We start from the raw sequence: 23,549 nt of genomic DNA, 5'->3' as shown, positions 1-23,549 counted from the left end.
CTTCAAAACCATTCCAGATGTTGGCTGAAGGGCAAAACTCAGCTGTGACTCAGCTTTATACAGGGCAGATATATCCACAGGAACTAAGCTCTAACATTTCTTAAAAGTCACCGAGACTTCTGTCATTGACTTCAAGGGACCAGAAATTCAGCCAAGACAGGTAATGTACAAGCAAACATGCTGCACTCTATGGCAGATTTATTATTATTGTTGTTGGGTTTTAGAATCAGTGTCATTTTATTGTTGCTATAAGACTAGAAATACACTGAAATAAGACTAAAACATATGGCTAAAGTGATACATAACCAACGACTGAAACAGTAGCATTAACGTGGCATAGTACTGTGGTTTAATTTCCCTTTACAAATATATATTTTGTTCTGTGTAGGTGTGGGGACATGTTGATTTTGCTTTTTGCCAGTATTAAAAATATTTTCCTTGTCATGAGGCTATGGTTTGTCTGTATATAGAAGCAATATGATGCCCTGGCTCAAAGCTTGTGTTCATGCAGCACCAAATTCAAGCATTCATTTCCTATGAGTAATAAAATAAAGTCTGGAACAAAAAAAAAAAAAAAACAAACAAACAAAAAACCTACAAAAAACCCCAAACCCATCCAACCAACCAAAGTGGTGCCCTTAAAATAGCACTTGCAAACTCCAAGTTCTTGCTGCTCTGGGTGCTGAAGATCTAGTATGTTTACAACAGTAGCATCATAATTACAAGGTCATTTTAGTTTTACCTAAAGTGATGGCAATGCTTGGAAGCGCTGCAAATCCATCAACATGCATCAGTAGCTTCCATTTCTGGGAAAACGGCAAGAAATGTCTAAAAAAAGTTTCAAAGTAGACTAATAGGCAATGTCTGGACTCAAGTAGATACCAGGTGTCTGTGTTACAGTGATGCTCAGCCCAGCCTGAAAAGAAGCTCTCAACCTGCCAGAGTGCCATCGCTGGCATACTCCGAGCTCCTCAGGAAGACTGCGTTTCTGTGTGTGGCGCGTTTGCATCCTTTTGGTATCAAGAACATTACTGAAACATAAAAAATCCCTTTTATTTAATGTCCTGAGGAACTAAAATTGTACCAGAAGTGAGCTGAACAGCCATTAGCTACCCGGCTACGGAGAGGTGCAGGACCAGCCCTGGAGCTGGAGCTGGCCCGGGCCACAGGTTGCCCCAGGGCAGCGCGGTCCCCTCGGTCCCCGGCGAAAGCGGCTGGGACACGGGGCCGGCACAGCCCCGCAGCCGTCTGCTGGAGGGGCTGGTGCCAGGGCCGGGGGCGACTGCGAGCATCAGCCTGGTGAACTGCAAGCGCACCGGCGAGCACAGCGGGAACAACTTCTCCAACGGATTATTATTTAATCTTTTCTATAAGGCACAAGTACGATCTACAGCGTAGCTGCACCTCACTCCCCGAACATTTTTCTCTAGGACGTTTTCTAGCGGCAGAAAACAAGTCTGAGCAGCGAGCCAAGCCTTTGCTAAGGACAAAAATATCTCCTTGGTAGGCGCGTCGAAGATTAGTGCCGACAACTTCGGCAGAGGCGGGACGGGCGACGCGCGGCCGCCCGCAGGCACGCTGCCCCGCCGGCTCCCGCAGCGCCGCCGGCCGCCCGCAGGGAAGGCGCTGCCGGGCCCCTCCCCGGGCCGCGCACCGGCAGGGCGCTTCGCCCCGGCCCCGGCGCGCCTCCCGCGGCGCCCGGCGAGCGAGGCCCCGCCGCCGGCGGCTCGGGGGGCGCGGCGAGACCCGGGGGGCGGCTGCCGCCCGCGCTCCCGCCCCGCGGGGGCGGTACGCTGTTGACAGCGTCAGGCCGCCGGGCCCCACCGGCCCTCGGAGCCGCTGCCGGCGGGCGCCGAGGCGGGAGCGCGGAGTGGCGGGGCGGGCTGGGCTCCCCCGCCGGCAGCATCGGGCGGGTTCCGGCGGCCGGCGGGAGGCAGCCCCGCTCCGCCGGGCACGGCCGCGCTCGGCCCGCCCCGCGCCGGCTGCTGGAAGGAGGGCGGCAGAGCATGCCACCGGCGGGGCGGTTCCGCGGGGACTGACATGCTGCTGAAGGAGGGAAGGCGCCAGCCCCTCCGCCTCTCCCTGCGGTAGCGGAGGCGATGCCGCAGGGCGCTCCCGGGGCTCTCCCGCAGGCGCCAGGCTATCGCCCGCAGCAGCCGCGCTCGCTGCCGTGAGCGGCGCCGTGCGGCCGGGCCGAGGCGAGCGGCGCGGGCCCGCACCCCTCCCCGGGGCGGCGGCGGCGGCGGGGGAAGGCGCTGCCCGCGCCCGCGGGTCCCCGCGGCGGGCGGCTCCGCGCGGCGGATGCGTGTGCATGAGCTCTGCACCGAGCGGGCGCAGGAAGCGCCCCCGCTCCGCCGCCTCCATCTTCCAGGGCAGCAAGACCTCGCCGCACGGCCGCGACAGCGAACGGCGGGGCAGCGGCTCCGACAGCGCCTACCAGACCCAGAGAGCCCTGGACGACTGCAAGATGGTGGGTACCACCGGGGGCTTGCCTTGATTCTCATCGTTCCCCAGCGTTCCCGTGGCTGGCGGCGGTGCCGCTCCTCCCGCCAGCTTGCCTATTCTCGTCACGTGCAGCTGCACTATTTTTAAAACTGCGGTCCCCGTCGCGGGGTGCTGCCCTGTCGCCTCACTCGTGGCCGTTCGAACGCGGGAGAGGGGAGGAGGGAAGGGAGGACGAGCCCCGCGGGGAGCCGGGCGGGTGGACGCTGCGGGACGGCCAGGACGGGGACCGGAGCCGGGCGCCTTGTCCTGCTGTTCCCGGAGCCATCGCCCCAGTACGCGCCACCTTCGTGGTGCTGCCAAGCAGCTGGATTTGCTTTTTTATAAATCCGGCCAGACCTCCCCCCAGATTTGGTGCTCGCTGGAGCCTAAATAGGTAAACAGTTGCTTCCGCAAGGTCGCTGCACTCGCTGCTTGCTGTCTTATGCAGCGACCACGCTCTGGCTCTAAAACCCTTCTAAAACAGGACTCACAATTTGCGGCCCTGAAATTCTGTCCCTGGCGTACGTGGTACCTGCTTCCAGTTGCCCCAGAGCAGCTGGTTGCAGTTGTAAAACTGTCAAGCACCTGCATCCATATTATTTTTGGACTGTCACGTTGTGGTGTGACATTTTCCTCCATTCGTGTTAAAAATGTTTGGATCCTGACACTTTCTTCCAAACCAGCGCCATATACCACATGTCCAGCTCCTTGAGCTACAATCAGCTGGACATTGGGCCCCAGAATTGCTTCTCTAGCCAGTGACAAAAAGTAGAAAACAAATGAAGTTGCAGCTACTTTACTTGCAAAATCTGGATCCCGCTAAAGCTCTGTCCAGTAGTGTTGGAAATGTACCTGCTACAAAAGCTGCCTCAGTGGCTCCATAAATACGCCCAACAAGTGGGTCCTGCTGGGGCCTGCCTTTTTTCTCACTGCTGACAGCATCACGCGGCTAGTTAAACAAGTGCTAGGTTTGTAGAATCCACTGAATATAAATAAAATATGGTTTACAGATGGGTTGTTAAGGCGCAGTAAGAGCTGGGAGATAAAACCAGTGATGGGGTTTTTTTCTTGTTCTTTGTCCTGATGCTGCAACATCAGTGGTTTTGTTTTCCATGGCAATGCTGAGGTGGCTGAATGTGTCTGGTTCAGACAAGGGTTGTCAAGTGAGAACTGGCAAAATGTGTCTGGCACAACCAGTTACCAGCTGCAGGATGAAACGCTTTTTGCTTACTGCAGTATAATTATGCTCTGACACAACATAGTACTATTTTTTATTTCTCTCCATTGCTTTCGTGCATTCTCTTAAGCTGCAGAGTAAGAGAGTTGAAGCCAGGTTTAGCAAATACTGTGCCTAGAGCTTTGTTTAGGGTGTGCTTTTGGTTTTGTTTGAGGTTTGGGGGTGGGAGGGTACAGGTGTACTGGATGCACTGGGGTTGTTTTGCTGCTCCAGAAGCAGAGAAACCTATTGGCTACTCGTTACAGTGAAATTTAAGCGTGACCAAAAATGGGTCCAAATACTAGTTCTCAGTTATATGGAGTAATTACAGTGGCATCCATGAAGAGTCAGAATGTAATACTGCAGGAGAAGCAACTCATTTGTTTTCTGAGTATGAGTATTTGAGGGCTTGACTTTAAAAATTGGTAGATCTGCTAGAAGCCAGGTTTTAGCAAGCTTGCATATTGGGATATGTTGAACTCCCAGTGGTAATGGTGGCTGCAGAATTAGTTAGTCTTGTCTGGTTTTTTGTAGTTAGGAAATTAAGGTCAAATTAGCAAAACACACATAAATAAATATCCTGTTCTATTGCTCCCAGCCTTCCATCCCCGCCACCATGTGGAGCAAATGGTCTGATATGCTTTCTTTCAAAAGACAGCAAATGCTTCATTTGCTTAAAATACAATCCCACATATGTGGTCAGTGGAATTACACAATAATGAACTTTCCATCACAGTAAAAGTTACCCATTTATCCAATAGCATCCATGTGTATCTGCTGAATATTAGATTTCTGTAAAGGCTGAAGTGTTTATTTACTTCTTTGTCTGTTTTTCCCACCCATGCATTGGAAAAAGTGCTTTCTAGAATCCTAACTGGAAAGTGCCTATCTGCCTATTGCCTTCTCAGAGAGTAACTTCGTATCTGGGTTATTGCAGTTAACTCTGCAATCTGGGTTAGAGGCCAGTGACAGAACAGAAATCGTTACAAAATAAATTAGCAAAATCGCCAATGTAAAAGCAAATGCTACATTCCAATGGCTAATTGTGCTGTTAATCAGGAAGCAGGAGGAGCAAAGGTAATAATTTCTGGAGATATTTTTGTCTTTTGTGATAACAAAAAATAAACTTATGCTACTAGTAAAACAGCTGGGTGTTTGTCTGCGTAATATTTAAGACTAATAACTTGAACACTTTCAGAGATTAAAAGCAGAAACACTACTTTCCTGCAAAGGAACATTTCTAGCTCACAGAAGAGGCAGCTGCCGAGGAGGCCCTAGTCATTTCTTAAATCTTGGTCTCTTGATCCTGTATGCCATGAAATTGAGAGCAGCAGGAACAAGCCCCTAGATAGGACGGGTTTTTTTATTTTTTGAAAAAACTTCATTGTTTTCGCTAGTGTAGTTAAATGTCTCATGTAAGTAAATCCTCTTTGTTTTTCAGCTTGTCCAGGAATTCAATACCCAGGTGGCTCTGTATCGGGAGCTGGTCATTTCCATTGGGGATGTCTCAGCCACCTGTCCATCTCTGCATGCAGAAATGCACAAAACTCGAACCCGAGGATGTGAGATGGCCTATCAGGCTCATCAAAAGCTAGCAGCAATTTCTGGGTAGGAGTCTACTTATATTTAATTAAAGCTGTACTCATATGCACATCTTTGCTAAATACTACAATTTGGGAACTTGCAGCAAAAGCATTAACTTGTGTTTCTGTTTTAGTCATAGAGACATATGACCATAAATTCTTATAGAATGCTCATATCCTTATGATAGTGCAATTTTGGGTCAAATTCTGGTCCTCTTACCAAGATGGTATCCTACTGATTTCAGTGGGTGCTTCTGTGTAAGACAAACAGGATTTTACTCTGTATCGAGTGAGAAGCCTTGCCTTTCAAGGGTGACATAGCAATGGCTTTCAGCCCAGTCCTTTGTTGGATATACCTGTTTGAATAGTTAGAGACAACTAGCTCAACTAGAGACTTAACAAAATCAGGCAAAGAAATAATTAGGTGAAAATTATTTGAGGGAGGGGAATACAAATACTATTGTGAAAACTTGTGTTTACAGTCTGCTTGTATTTAAATCCTTATTTGTATTAAAATAAGGACTGAAGCTTTGCCAGCATATAATATTTTCATGTATTGTTTGATATGGCATCGTATACATTCCTTTCCAGGGTGATAGAATGTATCATCACATACTTGAGACTATACCTGAGGAAAAGATAAACGAGCATAAGTGGCTGCGTCTTACAAAATGGGAATTCACTGCTTACACAAAGCCTAATTATTTGTACGTTCTTCACAGTATGGTGGTCGGGGCATTTGTGTTAACACATGTGCCTCCTGAGTTGTGCCTCTCTGACTATACTTTGTTAGAACTTTCTGCACCTGCCTCATCCACCATATATTTTTTTGCAGCTCTGCCTAAACCCTGTTGAAATTTCTTTCATCACTTCAAAGTATATGAGAAATCTGTCATAGGTTTCGTATATAAGGGAAGACCGCAGTAACAAACTAAACATAAGAAAACACTAGTTGGTCATTTTAGAAGAACTGTCAATGTTTTGAGATGTGATTTTGTGCAAAGATTCTTAAGTTGATATTGTGACTTCAGATTGGTTCCTCAAACAAAATATGTGCTTTTAAGTTACTAAAGTCTCTGAGAATTAAAAAAAAAAAACAACAAACAAACCAACCAAAAGATACAGTTCTGTTTAACCAGTGCACTAAAAATGTGGAAGAAAACAGTAGTGAAATTGATCTTGTGCACTTTCAGACTCAAAAGGGAGACTAATACAAACCAAAATAATATATCTGAATAGCAGAACCTAACTTGTATTTTCTCTTTTTTTTCTTTACCATAAAGAAAAACATCGATACATGCTCATTTAGAAGTGTGGATTTTTTTAAGTAATCGTTTCACAATTGGGAGCCTGTCATATACACAGAGATGTCCTGAAGGTTGTGCAGTTGCTGTGAGATTGACATTTAGCTAATCTAAAACTGTTTAAAATAACTGTGATAATGATGTGATATCCGTAACAACTGGTAGGTGTTAGAAACCCTCTGGAAATTACTTATTTGGTTTGACAGACATTTTACAAGATGTGCTTCACATCCCCACCCTCCTACAGCTGAGGAAAGCCGTATGAGCCAACTTAACTTGGTTGGTGTATCTGTGAGGAAAGATGGGAGATGAAGGTGCAGAAAGGATTCATGGTAGAAAAGAAATAGAAGAAGAGGAGTAATAAATGGTCTCAGAGGTTTAGTCTTTTGTTTCAGCACGAAGAGTGATGTGCCCATGGCATAGGATGTGGAATGGGAATCTAATTTGGTAGGAAGAAAAAGTGTCAGGAAGAAAAATACTTAAGGACAGGAATGTATTAATTCATCCTCAGTATTAAATAGGCAGGAGGGTAGTGTATTGCTCAGAAACCACTGGTAGTCAGCATATGGGACAAAGGCTCATTTAGTTCACAGCTTTAGTTCAAAATGCTTAGCACTACACTGTGTGAACTTCTGGGTAACAGAACCAATTCTGTCTTCCAAGGCTTGTTAAAGAAAGCCTGTTGCGTTCCCACCCAGAGAGAATGATAGCAATTAGCTAATTATGTTACTAGACTGTAAAATTTCATTACATATCAGCATTCTGTTAGTTAAGCTCATCAGTAATGTTCAGTTAGTCTCTAAGTGACCTGAGCTGTTTTCCTTTCAAGAAGTTGGCATCACTATCTAGGATAGCATTAAGTTCATTAATCTTGTTTGTGCTGGTATCTTCCTTGGAAAATTAGCAGACAGCTTAATTTTATGCTTATTAGGATTTGAGGCTCTTAAATACATTCCTGATTCAGGCAGTTGCAAGGCACTTGTTCCTGTTCCTAACTTACCTGTTCTACAAGACTAGGGAAGGTAACAAAGAGGAAAAGTGCAAAGACTTGGAAGGAAAGAAACAGGAATGGATTCACTAGAGCTGAGAAAGGCAGTTCTGGAAGAAAATCTTGGAAATGTGGGAGTGGAAAGAAATGCTGGGATGAAGATGGTGCATTAGGAACTAAACACAGGATAGAAGACATGAGGAGGAAAAAACTTTGATCACGGGCATATCAGTTCTGGAATTTTGGACGGACATCAGGGTAGAACAGTGGTATAACATGAACAAGAAGATAAGACTGCAGACCTAGCTGTAGAAAAAGTATACACTGATATGCCAACAAAAGGAAGGGAAATGGAGGAAGTGGAAGCCACTACATTTTTTTAAAAACAGAGAAAGAAAGGAAAACAAAGGAGATGATGAAAAAGATAAGGAAGTAACAAGGAAACAAAATCTTACAAAGTCTGCACTGGATTAGACCATATCACCCCATCTAGCTCAAAGCTGACAAGTGCTGGTAGCAGAGATTTCATAAAAAGTCATATAAAAACCAGGCCACACATAGAATGATGCCTTCCCCAGTATACTTGCCACAGCACAGCAATCAGTAATTTAGGGGTTTCCTGATCAAAGGCTGCATCTGAAAAATCAAATCTGACAAAAACGAGTTTTCACAGATTTCAGGATTTGTCTAAATATGAAGGCCTTCTACTCAGAAAATGCTGAGGATTAATAATGACATCTTTACACTGTGGTGTGTTTAGAAGTGTTGCAAATTAATTTATGAAGAAAAGATTATTGAGAAAGGAAACTTCACATTCAACCTCCAGCTTAATAGGGCCTCATAGCTATTACATCCTCTTCTTAACTTGCTCTCTTATGATTTTTCCTTTTAGAAATAGATGACATTTTATCAAAGAGCAGATGCATGCCTGAATTTACCAACACTATCATGGCTTTCAGGGACTAAAGATTAGAAATAAAAATAATTTAAATTGAAATACACTAGTTCTAGTTGATGATCTTTTAGGAATGCAAGTCAAAATAAACTCTTCTTTCAGTGTTGATTTTCTCAGGACTTCAGGTCAATTCCTGCTCACCACACTGATACTAAAAATTCTTAGTGATTTTTAGTTACCTGTCATCTGACAAAAGTGTGTAAGGGTTGGTCCTTTTATTACATTTTCTGCTGTATTAATGTATCAGAAATATCTCAAATTAATTACATTGTGGGCTCTTGCAGTCTCAGATGTCGTAGTCGAAACTGGAGAAAGTAAAGGAGCAAGAAAATGAGTCAGCATTATTTTTTCTGAAGGAAAAGAAAGGAAGAGTACTTGTAACAATAGGAAGATGGGTGGAAGAAGTGTGAATCTCTGTTTTGGAAGGGGGTCTTCTTTATGGGATGATGAAAAGTAGTGGTATTTTAGAAGTCATCAAATAGAGAGCCAGCTTTATTGGTGAAGTATGAGTCTGGGATGTAAACAGTAAGATGACTCAGAACTGTATTTTAAGATACAGGTCTGCACAACTGTGTACACACTTCTGTAAACGTCCCTTTCATATTCTCAAGCACTTGATATGCTTACATAATGCAAGTACTTCTGTGTGCACTTGGCACACTGAAACTAGAACTGGCAGTATCTCTGTGACAGTCTGATATGTATGTTGACAGTGGCATTTTTTTTCCATAAAATGAAACTGGAGCTCAGTTTCCAGTGAGGAGCTCAGGGGTGCGTGGCAATGTACATCTGTGTGAACATAGCTTTGAAAGTGGTTGTCCTCTCTTCTTCAGACTGGTGTTGCAAAGTCCAGAATCTAAGGTGAAATAAATCCCTACACCAGTACAGGCTGGAGGCCAACCACCTGGAAAGCAGCTTTGCAGAGAAGGACCTGGGGGTTCTGGTGAACAACAGGTCGAACATGAGCCAGCACACTGCCTCTGTAGCAAAGAGGGCCAACAGCATCCTATGCTATGTTAGGAGGAGTTGCCAGCAGGTTGAGGGAGTTGATCCTTCCTGATCTGAGGCCATATCTGGAGTACTGTGTCCATTTGTGGGCTCCCTGGTAGAAAAGAGAAAGGGACATACTGGAGTGGGTCTAGTCAATGGCCATGAAGGTGATTAAGAGCATGCCACATCTGGCATAGAAGGAGATGCTAACAGACCTAGGATTGGTTTAGCATGAAGAGAAGGCTTGGAAGGGGATCTTATCCATGTGTGTAAAAATACCTGATGGGATAGTGTAAAGAGGACATAGCCAGACTCTTAATCAGTGGTATCCAGTGAAAGGACAGCAGACACAAACTGAAATTCAGAAAATTTGATTTAAACATTTTTAAAACCCTCTTTTTTTACTGCACAGTTGGTAGAACATTGCAAGAGGTGCCCTGAGAGGCTGTGAAGTCTCCATCCTTGGAGATACTCAGAACTGAATTGGATGTGGTCTTCAGTCGTCTGCTGCAGACGACGTCACTGCTTTGAACAGCACTACGTTAGCTCTAGATGTCCCTTCTGGCCTGTAGCAAAAAGTCACTGTAAATCTTCTCATTAGGAAAATTCCAAGACAAAGTTACCTTATTTGGCATTGAGATGCATATGTTACTTTTATAAAACAGTGGTTAATGTGACTTCCCCTGAGTTCAGGAAAAGTTAAAGAAGTAGACCTAAAAAATCATGTCCTGATTATATTTCTGTCTTTATTGCAGTACACAAAAATGTTACCGTAGTGTTGCTTTAAAGTACATAGGTTTAGGTAATCTCTACTTTTCCTTTGCAACTACAGTAGACCTCTGATGTTTTCAACAAGCAATAGAGGGTGATTTTTCAAACCTAATTAATATTAGATAAATTCCTAAGGTTGTGTTCAAACTTTCTATTGACAGCCAGTTGTGGCCAAATTCTTATTAAACTGTCTGAATTCTGCCCAAATTATGACACTTTAAAATTATTATCTGCTTTCTAAAGTAAACAAGCAAACAAAAAAGACTGCTCCAAAATATTTTATAAATTAAGAGAAAAGGAGACTTCAGGCTTATAACTTAATGAAAGCTGCATTAAAACAGACATAACAGAAACCATTTCAACTGTTTAGCTTCAAATGTTAAATAAAGCACTGCTGGCAGGCAGTATGGTTGAGCAGAAAAAACTTAGCAACACTTAGCTCAACAGGGAAGAATATTTATAATCCTGAATCAAAAACAAGGTTATGCCAGCAGACAGAGCAACAAGCTAGAGCTCTGCCTAAGCTATATACTGGTCAAGCAGCACGTGTGGAAATCTCTGCCCTCCTTATATGCCTTTACAATAACTGCCATTGTACTCTAAACATACATGTCAGAGTGGGGAGAGTGAGTACTAATGTTGATCCCTGGAGTTCTGAATTACAGGCACTGCCCCTGTATCCTACCTCGGTTACAGTTAGCATTGTGTCAACAGCCAGATGAAAGTTAAGAGCAAGGTAAGTGCTTCACAGTGGTTGTACCATGATAACAGTATGTGGCCTGATGAGAATGTAATTAAATATTAAAAATAATGTGAAGACATGTAAGAAAACAAAGAAAGTGGTTGATATTCAGTGCAGGAATCAATAATGTTATACATGGTAATACCAATAACATAACAACGCCTGAATTCATATGGGGCTATTTGCCAAAATACTGCAGATACTTTAAAGAGTAAGACCTTAAAAATCCTATAAAGTACAAAATGTGGAGATTCTCTGCTTCTGAAAACTGTTGGAAATATAAAACTTCCCGTTTGCACTCACACGTGTATACTAAGATCATCTCAGTAAGTTGTTCCAGTCTGGCAGGCCAGGTCCCACAGTTCTTATAGTCATTGAATAGTACCTTACTCAGCAAGTTGTCCCAGTGACTTAACTGGGACTGTCCAAAATGAAAAGAGTCAGGGAAATTTTTATCTCCCTTCAGAGAAGAGCTTTCGGGATCTGGAGCAAGTTCATTACTGAGCACTGTTATTGTACAAAATGTCGTTTTCTCTCAACCTTTACATTCAGCTTCTGTAAACATTTACTGTGACTTTCTTAAATGGTTACAAATTTCTTGTGATTTTGAGCTTACCACTTTCTAAGGGCAAATTCTTACTGTGTTAGTTCCACTTTGTCTGGAATATCTTCTGATATATTCTGATTTCTAAGTCATGAAGTGACTCCAGACCTACTACTGTGTATCAGGGACTGCACCTGTTCCAGTGGACTCAAATCACATTTTTGACTAATGGGAGTTGTTCTTCATGGGAATGTTTTGGGAAGTAAGTTCAGTTACAGGTATTTAGTGAACATACTCTTCATGGGCAAATTAGTGCACAATAGTGCACAGAGTATACCGTAGCTTACTCCTTTCTCAAGAGAATAAGGTGCACATACAAGTATTCTTACTGGATTCCTTTGCAAAAATTTCTTTAATTACACAAGCCACGTGCATCTAAAATGGTGGAAAGGGATACTGAAAAGCTAAGACCATTTTCTATGGAACTGAGCTCAGGTGGGTTCTGTTGTTGAGAATAAAATTTACTCACTTTAAGTTGCAGGTTGAAAAATAATTTTAGTCAGATACTTCCAAGTTTTAATAGGCGAATCCAGAAAGCAAATAATGGAGGAGAAAACAAGGTTACTTACTAAAGCTAAAGTTCTCAAAATAGCTAACCTCTATAGACTCACTTTTCCTTTGTACCTTTGTCTTTGGAACTGTGCTTTAATAGGTAGTTGGGACTTAGAAGATAGAAGGTATTAGTATCTCCCTTTATAGATGTGTCTTTCATAACTGGAGGCTGGATTTAGTAAAGGACAAATATACCTAAAAGTGAGTTTAGTATTTACTTCTCTGTGTCCAAAACAGCAATTCTGTAAATCCTGGAAGTTCTACATCTGCAGTTAAACAGTGTAGTTTAGTTTTGACAAAGTGGAAGAATTTAGCACCTTGCTTAACAGTAAACCTAATCAGCAGGCAGAAGTGAGGCATTCTTACTTGTCCAAGCTCTGACGAGCTTGATCTCAGAGGTGCTGTCAGAGCATCCTCAGAGCCTGATGCACACTGACAGTTTTGGACTCCTCACAAAACACAGTGGCACCTGCCACTTTCTTTTATAACAAAGCTGAAGGTGAGCCAACTTAATTTCTAGACCAGTTATACCTGCCTCCCAGAAAAATGCCCAGACTACGGTCAGGGGAAAGTGGAAGCTAGAAGTAGTATAGATATCATCTTTGTCAGTCACTTATTTGCCCCTTTCCTTCACCGCACGCTCCACTGGCACATGCACAGCACTTTCCAGTGCAGCACTGCCACTGCCAAGACACTGAAGGACGGCACATGCTGGGTAAGCAAGACAGGTAAGCCTGCCACTCGTGTGAGGGGCCCCCTACAGAAGAGAAGCTGTGTCCCAGCCTGGCAGCCAGGGACTCTGCCCCATGCTCAGGGGTCACCACAAATAGTGATATTCTCCCTGACAGGCATAGAGCAATGTAGCTTTTCCTCTGTGACATGACCTTAAGCTGTGAGGTAACTGCGGGAAAGGAAGGGGCACGCTGCCATCATCTGACCCAGCAGGCAGAGGGTTGTGCACAAGGGAGGGAAATGGTGTAGGGGTCTGCACTGTGCTTGCGTTTCAAGCACTGCCAGTGCAGGTAAACTCTGAGGACTGACTGTTAAGGAACTTCCTTCGTGGTAAGGAGATCTTGTATCATAGTCCTTGCTCCCGTATTTTTTTTTTCTGTGTTTTAAGCAGATAAAACACATAAAGATGCAGGGGAGCAGGGATTCAGAACTCAACATACATGCTGAGTATTCTTCAGCATTCTGCATCCTCAACCTGGTGAACTGTAAATTCATCTACACAGTACCGTGGTCTAGGTTTGGAGTAGGCTGCAGGTTTAGGGTGGTTTGGCTTCCATTTTGACATGCCTTCTGCACTCAGCACTCCATTCTGGGTCCCGAACTCCAGCTTGGAAGAGGATACTGAAAAGGTGTCGGTGTATTTTCAGTCCTGCACTGGAATGCCCTTCTCTGCTGTGCACAAGCAGCATTCCACTAGAGTTAGATTCCAGGCAGTTTGTTTCTCTAAATCTAACTCAGCAGTAATGGAGTACTCCAGTCATAAGTAACCCTATTTATCTGTAGCAATGGTTGAAATAACCACTCTTACACTCCTATTTTGACCGTACAAACCTTTTACATCAGAAATTGAAGTGAAGAAGAACAACACAGGAACCAGGGAGATTTGGGAACTGAATAACATGGGCAAGGTCACTTTAGAAATGCTGCAGAATCAGAGCTGACCTTTTTCAGACAATTCAGTGTTTCTGCAAGCATTCTCCTAACTTCGTGCCCTGTTTTGTCCTTCCTTCAGAATATCTGCTATCACTGTTGGACATAAAAAGCTTTTGAGATGTCTTCTGTAAAAGCAATTTTCTCAGGGAGTAATCAGCCAGAGGATCCAGCTGTTAGGTATATCTATAGAAGCAGGAACTGTGGGGATTTTGAGAAGCCTACAGAATTTAAGTGTTGACTTTTTAAACAGTCACTGTTACCTTCGCTTCACTCCGGATTTTCTCATACCCTCGTCTCCCTTGTCATCCCTTCAGTGGTTTTTTTTCTTGTCTTATTTTTGTCATAGCCCATCTCCAAACAGTAATGAAATTAATATCACGTTTGCTTTGTCACATTAACTATTTAGGAATTTTGGAGGGCAGAGAACTGAATGTACTTACAACAAGCCCTGTGGAATCCACTTACCATTACATATGTGGCATTACTGTAATAAACATGATTAACGAGAGGAATTAATGTTTTGAATATTTTTTTGTTTTGGGAAAAATCTTGAAAATCTTTCGTTCAGCTTCTGGCTGATGTTTTAGATGATTCACGTATTAAATAGGTGTACCGGTGGTTATTATCTCAAAAAAATATTGTGTATTATTTAATGCTTTTACAACATATTTCAGTCTTTCAAGGAAAGGCATAATATTCAAATCATAGAATCACTTAGGCTGGAAAAGACCTTTGAGATTAAGTCCAACGATTAACTGTTAATTTGTCCTGTCACTAATGATCTGGGAGAAGAGACCTACCCCCGCCTGTCTAGAACCTCCTTTCAGATAGCTGTAGAGAGCAGTAAGATCCCTCCTGAGTCTCCTCCAGACTAAACAACTTCAGCCGCTCTTCTAAAGACTTGCTCTCCAGACCCTTCACCAGCCTCATTGCCCTTCTCTAGACACAGTCTGGCACCTTTATGTCCCTCCTGCAGTGAGAGGCCCAAAACTGAACACAGTATTCAAGGTGCAGCCCCACCAGTGCCCAGTACAGGTGGACAATCTCTGCCCCAGCCCTGCTGGCCACACAGTTTCTGATACCAGCCAGGGTGCTGCTGGCCTCCTTGGCCACCTGGGCACACTGCTGGCTCATGCCCAGCCGGCTGCCGACCAGCACCCCCAGGCCCTTTCCCACCAGGCCCTTTCCAGCCGCTCTGCCCCAGCCTGTAGCGCTGTGTGGGGCTGGTGTGACCCAGGTGCAGGACCCGGCACGGAGCCTTCTTGAACCTCATACAGCTGGTCTTGGCCCCTCAGTCCAGCCTGTCCAGATCCCTCTGCAGAGCCTCCTGCCCTCAAGCAGATCAGTGCTCCCCCCAACTTGGTGTCGTTTGCAAACTCAGTAAGGGTGCACTCAATCCCCTCGTCCAGATCATTGATAAGGATACCGAACTGGCCCCACTACTGAACCCTGGGCAACACCACTTGGGACCAACTGCCAGCTGGATGTAACTCCATTCACCACCACTCTTTGGGCCCAGCCAGCCAGCCAGCTTTTAACCTAGTGCAGAGTACACTCGTCCAAGCCATAAGCAGCCAGTTTCTCCAGGAGAATGCTGTGGGAGACAGTGTCAAAGGCCTTACTGAAGTCCAGCTAAACAACTTCCACAGCCTTTCCCTCATGCACTAAAAGGGTCATCTTGTCATAGAGGGGCATCAGGTTGGTCAAGCAGGACATGACTTGCCTTTCATAAACCTGTATTGACTGGGCCTGATCCCCTGGTTGTCCTGCGTGTGCCGTGTGGTCAGCTCAGGATGATCTGCTGCATAACCTTCTGCAGCACCAAGGCTGACAGGCCTGTAGTTCCCCAGGTCCTCCTTCTTGTAGATGGGCATCACACTGGCTGACCTCCATCTTCTGGGACCTCTCCAGTTTGCCAGGACCGTTGACAAATGATGGAGAGCGGCTTGGCAAGCTCCTCAGTACCCTCAAGTGGATTCCATCCAGCCTGATAGACTTGTGCACATCTAAGCGGAGCAGCGGGTCACTGACTTTCCTCCTGGACTGTAAGGACTTCATTCTGCTCCTCCTCATCCCTGTCTTCCAGCTCAGGGGGCTGAGTACCCAGAGGGTAACTGGTCTTGCTATTAAAGACTGAGGCAAAGAGAACATGAAGTACCTCAGCCTTTTCCTTGCCCTTTGTGGCAATGTTCCCCACCATTTCCAGTAAAGGGTGGGGATTATCCTTGGCCGTCCTTTTGTTTCTAATGTAATTGTAAAAACATTTTGTGTTATCTTTTATGGTAGTGGCCACCCTGAGCTCCAGCTGGGCTTTCACCTCTCTAATCTTTGCCCTGCATAACCTCACGACATCCTTATAGTCCTCCAAAGTAGCCTGCCCCTTCTTCCAAAGGTGCTAAACTCTCCTTTTTCCCTGAGTTCTAGCCAAAGCTCTGTTCAGCCAGGCTGGTCTTCTCCCCCACCAGCTCGTCTTTCAGCCCATGGGAACAGCCTGCTCCTGCACCTTTAAGAGTTCCTTCCTGAAGAACCCTTGGCCCTTCAGAACGATCCTCCAAGGAACTCTGTCAACCAGGCTCTTAAAGAGCCAAAGTTGGCCCTCCAGAAGCCCAAGGTAACTGTTCTGCTGACTCCCCTCCTTACTGCAAGAATCAAAAACTCTGCCATCTCATGATCACTATGCTGAAGATGTCCTCTGACCACCACATCACCCACCAGTCCTTCCCTGTGTGCAAACAGCAGGCGCAGCAGGACATCTCCCCGGCTGGCTCACCTACCAGCTGTGTTCAGACATCTTCCACATATTCCAGGAACCTCTTAGACTGTTTCCACTGTGCTGTATTTCCAGCAGACATCAGTAGGTTGAAGTCGCCCACGAGGACAGGGGCTAGCAATCCTGATACTTCTCCCAGCTGCTTGTAGAATGTTTCATCTGCCTCTTCATCGTGGTTGGGTGGTCTTAACAGACTCACCAGGATATCCACCTTCTTCGCCCCTGCCCCCACTTCTTACCCAGACAATTTTATTATTGCTATAGTATTTCCTAAATAAAACATGTAAGATTACATTTTTATCATACTGTTTTCCTAAATTCTTTCTTCAAAAAATCAAAAAATTATTTCAAATGCCAATTTGCTGGAATTGTAGGCCCTAACACAACAGCACACAGTAACGCCTGTATGTGTCTTGGCATGTCACAAGTACAATCAGTTAATAAGCACTTCCTGAGCAAAAACCTGAGTGATACTAACTTATATCTGTAAACATAGGTTTAAAATGGGATTTAGAACTAAGTTTTAAGAGGTATATAAAAGACTTACAAGTGCTGCTAATTATGAGTCTTCCGTGTCATGCTAATGATCCTATACCCAGAAAAATCAGGGGTACCAGAGAACCTGGTTCAAAATCATTATTAGACCAATCCAAATTATTTTTTTCATTTCAGTATTTCTGAAAGAAAATTTCTTTCTTGGCAAAATTTTGCAAAAAATACAGATCCAATTAAAAGTTGCAGTTGCGCCGATCTATAACCAAGACAGTCAAGAAGAGCACCTTTATGCCCCTCCTTTAAGCCCACTGCTTTGAGATCTGTATCACCAGCATATTTCAGTAATTTTCTTCTCTAGATTTTTACTGAAACATAGCTGATGTCAAAGCTGAGAATTTAGCCATGAGTTTTAAGTGCTTCTTTCCTGATAAATCTCTTAAATACTATTTCATTAAGAAATCCCAGATGGCTGCAATTTTTAGTGTTAGAGACTCTGTTTACCTTGGTTCTGTATAGCTTGGGTTATATTGTTTTCAGAAAATTACTTCTGATTCTCACTGAATCTTACAAATCCAGACTATGTTAGCAGTATGTTCATATATCTTACAAGAAGTGAGAACATGAGATAATGAAGTTGTGTGTTAGAAAAAGACTTCAGCATGGGCTCTTAGAATTCCACATATACTAGGTTTTTGCTTGTGATTTCTTAACTCCCTTTTTATGTTTTGGACTGAATTATTATTCCTGTTAATGGAAATATTTTTACCAATTCTTAATAGTTCTCAACATTCTGAAACACTTTTCTCTAATTCAAAAAAACAGTTGTGATTCTGTGCCCCTCACTGAAATCAGCCACTGCAGTTGCTAAGTTAATTGTGCCAGGACCATGCCATAAAGTGCATGTGCTTCTCACAACCCATGTTCTGTTGTGCCCTGCCAAGTGTTAGACTTCCTGCGGAGTCATCTAAGAAAAGACTTCGTATTTATCATAAACTTTGGTGCATGGAGGTTTGCTCTAGTAAGATGCTGAGTACCAAACAAAAAAGGAGAGCTGCTCTCAGCATCAGCATCAGTAACTTGCAAGATCAGTCTCCAGCCAAAGCAGATCTCAGATTTTTAGGTTTACACAGGGAAAATTCCAAGCAAATCCAAATTTATTATAAGGTGTGTAAAATCTGTTCTGATTTTTCTAGTTGCTTTATAGTTCTGTTTTGTAACAATTAAATATTTGAAACCATAGCTGGGCATTAAGGTCTCAGTCTCATCAGAACAAAGCATTAAATTAAGCATTCCTTAATCAGGAATCCTTCCGGTACTATTAATAACATTATGCATAATTTCACATTTCAAATTTAACATATACTGAAGTGCTGGTTGTTATTGAATACTGTTTCCTTTTCACTGGATACATTTGCAGATCTACATTTAGATTTCCTACATAATCAATTTGTATTCAATGTAGTTCTTCATTGTCTCTCTTACGTTTCATTTTTTACCTTGCTGTTCTTGTCTTTCATATGAATATTTTCTGCATTAACATTTCTTGCCAGCAGATTTGGCATAAGAGTTCAAATACTGTCATATGATATTAAATTATGTGCTCAAAGTTGTTGAAGAGACTGCTTTCCCATTGCAGAAGAAAACAAGTTTGCATTTATTGGGTGAACAAAGAGATGCTGACTCTTTGTATCTCCCTCATGGCAAAACAGATCATTGCAAATGTACTGCTGGTAACCTCCTCAGCATGGCAAATGGTTAAGTGGCAAAATCCTTAAAAGTGCCTTGTTTATATAGCAGCCTCCAATTATTTCTGTGAGTTCTGGAGCTGTTACTGTGGTGAAGCAGAGCTGTCCACCCATATGCATTTACATCCCCTTCCAAAAAAAATCCAAGAAAACAAGAAGCTGGTGCTTTGGGATAATACGACAGTTCTAACCATAGCCCTTTACAGACTGAGCAATGTGAGGCTGTGTGCTGAGGAACCAGTCTCCTGCAGGCTGAATAACACCAGGACCCTAAAGTCATGGAAGTTTCAAAGGCTGGGCATTTAATTTAGCTGCAGACCTGCTTGAAGTAGTGTGTGTACAGCCTTGATATTCATTTTACATCATTCAAGATATGGAAATGAGTGGTATGTCTGTACGCTGCTAATACAGCATATTGGATGCCCAAGGAAGACTTCATGGAGGCATACTTGTTTCCCAAGCAGAAATAGGCATTTCAGAGAGGAAAAAACAGTAACACCAGTTCGCAAAGTCAAGTGGAGACTAGAGCAAGATTCAAAAACCTGAAGTGAAAAAAATGCAGAGTTCTTTATGCTAAAGTACTGCTTCCTGAACACATTTTATCAACAGATGGTTTTAAAAATTTCTTTCTCCATATATAAATTTAAATTCAGGAAGCTAATCTATATCTTTTTTCTCTTTCCTTTTTTTTTTTTTTTTTTGACACATTCAAGTTTTCTCGCAGTCTCTCAGCTGTGATTTTTAACTTGACTACTCGTACAGATTTGGTCTGTGAAATATCTGGTAGGGCTGTGTGAAATACTTCTACTAACACTGTACCACAATTTCTTTTTCACTTGGAATACCATTATATGGAGGTATGTGGATATTTGTGTTTAAAAAGATAAAAACATACACCAGCGCGTAAGAATGACCTATTCAAAGCACTCCTGGAAGCATGTGATACATTCAGAATCCCAAATACTAACTTATTCTGAGCAACCTAGTAATGATCTGCCTGGGGGATTGCTTTCCTTCCAGTTTAGAATTGTAGCAGTCACATTGTTTGACTAGCAAAAAACAAAGAAAAGGTATGAGAATGCATGGATCTTTTCAGTAATTGTTGATGCAATATAGCTCCCATCCAAATCCCAGTGAAGCTTACAGAACATTTTTCCTTTAGTTTCCATCAGTAGTCCTTAGACCAAAGTGTTGTGTCATATTTTTGAGGAAATGCAAATACATTGTTCCTTACTGCTTCTCATTTTACCATCTCTTCACATCTGCTCTGTTTTTCTTATTTTGAAACACAGAAAACCAGAAATCTTAACTTACAAATAACAAGTATCCAGATCACACAAATGCTTTATGGAATGCCCTTTGAAAAAAAAATTATATTAAAATTTGTATTTTAAGTAGGTACTAGAGACAGAAAGAAATCAAAAAGAGAAGTATAAATGAAAGCACTGATCTGGTTTAGTGTCCTGTGTATGGTCAACAGCAGATGGCATCACTTGCCTGCAGCAGAATTCCTTTTAAATCCAGTATGTTAGTATGTTGTGACCTAGATCCTACAGCACCAAATACCCAAAGCATTTCATTCATTTTCAAGCCTTTCTGGGAAGTCTGACCCTACTTGTCCACACAGATCAGAACAAGTATCATAGATCACCCCACAAGATAGTTGTTTTGATAGTTACCAAAACATTCTCTTCCCAACTGTTCACCGGAGGAACTACACAGGAGTACAGGTTTTGCAGACTTTTGAAGGAGAGTTTATAAATCATTTATTAATAAGTAGTAAGTGATTAAGGGACATTTTAAAGAACTTAGAAACTTAACTGAAAGGGGAAATCCATAGGCAGCATGAGTTTCAGCTGTCTGCCGTCAAGTTCTAAGAGGCAGTATGGAGGTATAATGGGCTTGAGCCTGGTGGTTATCTGTGCTGTCACTACTGTTTATCAGAGAAATTCATTTGAGAACAACTTGCTGATGCTGACAAGGCAGGATGCTGAATAGTAATTTCTTTGGGAAACATGAAAATTTTCACATATACCACTAATCTGACTCTTTCTTGGTTAACAGACCTTTTCTGAAAGGTCTGTGTTGCAGTTTGGGTTTATTTTTTGCTTAGTATCATACAATTTGAGGCAGTGAGGAAGTGAGATCTTTTGTCCAGCTGAAGCTAGAGCTAAGCAAGGCTGACTTGAGCACTCACCCAAAGATTCCTTTCATCTAACTGGACACGACCTCATCTCAACAGGGTGCCCGATAATGTGCAGGGAGAAAGATTCTGTTCAGCTCATTTTTGGCTAGTGCAGAAGTCTTATGGATTTCCCTAAAGTAAAGGCCAGGGACAGCCAGCTGAAGGAAAGAAAGATGAAAAGGAGGCTTAGAGTTAGCTTCTGCACAGGTTTGGTGGTTAAGCCCTGCGTTTATGGGTTTTTTTTAAATCTTAAAATAACTCAAAAGCATAATTGAAGATACACAATTTTGCTTGGAATTCTGAGTGCTTAGAAGTATCTTGTCGGGATATTAAGCTTAGCTAGTGTGGTAGTTTAGCCTTGGCCAACAGCCAAACTCCCACCCAACTGCTTGCTCACTCACTCCTCAGCAGGGTATGGGTAGAAAACAGGAAGAACAGGAATGAGAACGCCGGGTAGAGAGGGATAAAGACAGGGACATTGCTTACTGACTATCCTTGCAGGCAAAGCAGCCTTGGCTTGGGGAAGATTAATCTTACTTATTGCCAATTAAAATAAAAATAATTACTGATATGGGTAAAGGGAAGCAAAAAGATAAACATTAAAACAACACCTTTTCTGTCCCCTTTCCGGTGCTCAACTTCACTCCAGCGGCTCCCCCCACCTGAGCAGTGCAGGAAGGAGGGGGGGGCAGGTTTGCGTGTTATGGTCACCCCCATAAGGGTTTGCCTCTCCTTCCTCCTCACACTTTTGCTCTGCTGTAGTGTGGGCTTCTCCACAGGCTGCAGTCCTGTCAGGGAAATCTGCTCCAGTATAGGCTCTCCACAGGTGGCAGTTCCTTCAGGAATATCCATCTGCTCTGATGTGTTCCTCCCTGCAGGCTGCAGGGAAGATCTGCTCTGCCATGGAGAACCCCCTCCTCCTTTCTCTGACCTTGTTTCTCACTCTTTGTTCCCTCTTCCCCTTCCCCTGTGGCGATTTCTGCCGGTTTTTAAAATAAGTTTTCAAAGAGGTGCCATACACATGGCTGATGGACTTAGCTGTGTCCTGCTGTGGGTCTGCTACGGAGCTGGCTGGAACCGTCTGGAACCAGCTGAAACCAGCTGGAACTGGCTGGAGCCAGCCATGTCCAGCACAGGGCAGCCCCTGACCTCCTGCCACAGCCGGCACCCTGCTGCTACCACCTACACCCAACACACTGTCTTGCCTAAAGTGGAGTGAGTTTAAATACAATTGCTTAATATTAGTGCTATTTTACTCAAGCCCAGGAAGCTTTACCAAGTGATTGTAATCAGTTTTGTTCTCTACTTGAATCGTTTGGATAGTCCTCTGGTAATTTATTTCTTGCCCATGGCTGAGTTCAGCCAGCCAGTAAAATTCACTTCTGAGGGAACAACTCTAGAAAATTCTGGTCTTTGATTCTAATAATTTCAAGAAATACCGCAAATACTGAATACACTTCTAAGTACATGCATAGCTTTTAAAAACAGTGTGTGATAGTTGTTCCCCTGATAACATAAACTCAGGGGTGTGGAAGAATCACAGTATTTATTAATTAGTAATTAAAAATCCTTTTTAAAAGTAAGGTTACTTCATCTGTAGTCATTGTCTCATGTAGTGAGCTTTCAAAAGAATTTTGGAACTTCAACATAAAAAAAATAATAGAAGACCAGTAATATAAGTGATGCTGTATTTTTTCCTTTCCATATTGAAAATTACTGTAATTTGCAGGTTTATCAAGTAACTTCTGTGTAAGTCAGTGAGGTTTTCTTGTGTAGATAAGAAAAGTGTATTTCCTACTGTTGTGGCTCAATTGTTCTAGCATGGAAATATCTAAGTTGCCATCAACTTGGCAGTTAGAAATTTCTAAAATATAAGTCACTGCCCTGTGCTTTTATTCCGCTTGTATTATCATATACCCAGATTGGCTCTATCAGCCTTGTCAGGGTAATTGGAGATTTACACTGGTCTAACTAAACAAAATCTGATTACATGTCTTCTGTTACTGAAAGTACTGTTGTAACGGCTTCAAAACAGCAATCTGTTTTAACAGAAACAACATTGCAACCATTTATGGGTCTACTAGAAGGAACTATCCCTGCTTTTCCTCTGGCTGGACTGGGATGTGATATAGCAGTTGTATCATGGTATTGCAGCACATTAGTAGAGAACAAAAACGAAAACCCACGTGAAGTGAAACTGGCAGCAGCTTGTTTGAAAGACATATTTAAAAAAAAAAAAAGATCTTAGCACATGAGAGGAATACAAATAAGAATGTTTTCTCAAGATCAGTTTAGAAGAAAATATTGTTGGATGACTTTTCTACTTACATTCCAAATGTATTGGCAAGTCTTTTGTTACCTTTAAAGATGAATGGTTAAGTGAATAAAGGTAAGCGATGTGTTTAAGATCAAAAGCAGAGGCAGGTTTGGTAGGCTATTGCACCTAAGCTATAATCAGAGTGGCCTCTTGCCTTCAGTGTCTATAAGGGGATTAAGTGTC

The 23,549-nt window shown here is 43.0% G+C and overlaps 1 protein-coding gene across 1 annotated transcript in view; it reads left to right on the top strand.

The window, feature by feature from the left end:
- Window positions 1-1,794: 1,794 nt before the first annotated feature.
- RGS7BP (regulator of G protein signaling 7 binding protein) overlaps window positions 1,795-23,549 on the top strand; it is a 45,344-nt gene continuing 23,589 nt past the window's right edge. Inside the window, exons 1-2 of the mRNA XM_056325340.1 lie at window positions 1,795-2,470; window positions 5,142-5,308. Coding sequence (XP_056181315.1) covers window positions 2,312-2,470; window positions 5,142-5,308 — 326 coding nt within the window. The 5' untranslated portion in view covers window positions 1,795-2,311. The remainder of the gene's footprint in view (window positions 2,471-5,141; window positions 5,309-23,549) is intronic.

This window comes from Falco biarmicus, chromosome Z (assembly GCF_023638135.1).
Source record: "Falco biarmicus isolate bFalBia1 chromosome Z, bFalBia1.pri, whole genome shotgun sequence".
Lineage (NCBI taxonomy): Eukaryota > Metazoa > Chordata > Aves > Falconiformes > Falconidae > Falco > Falco biarmicus.
This window is presented reverse-complemented; position numbering and strand designations above follow the sequence as displayed.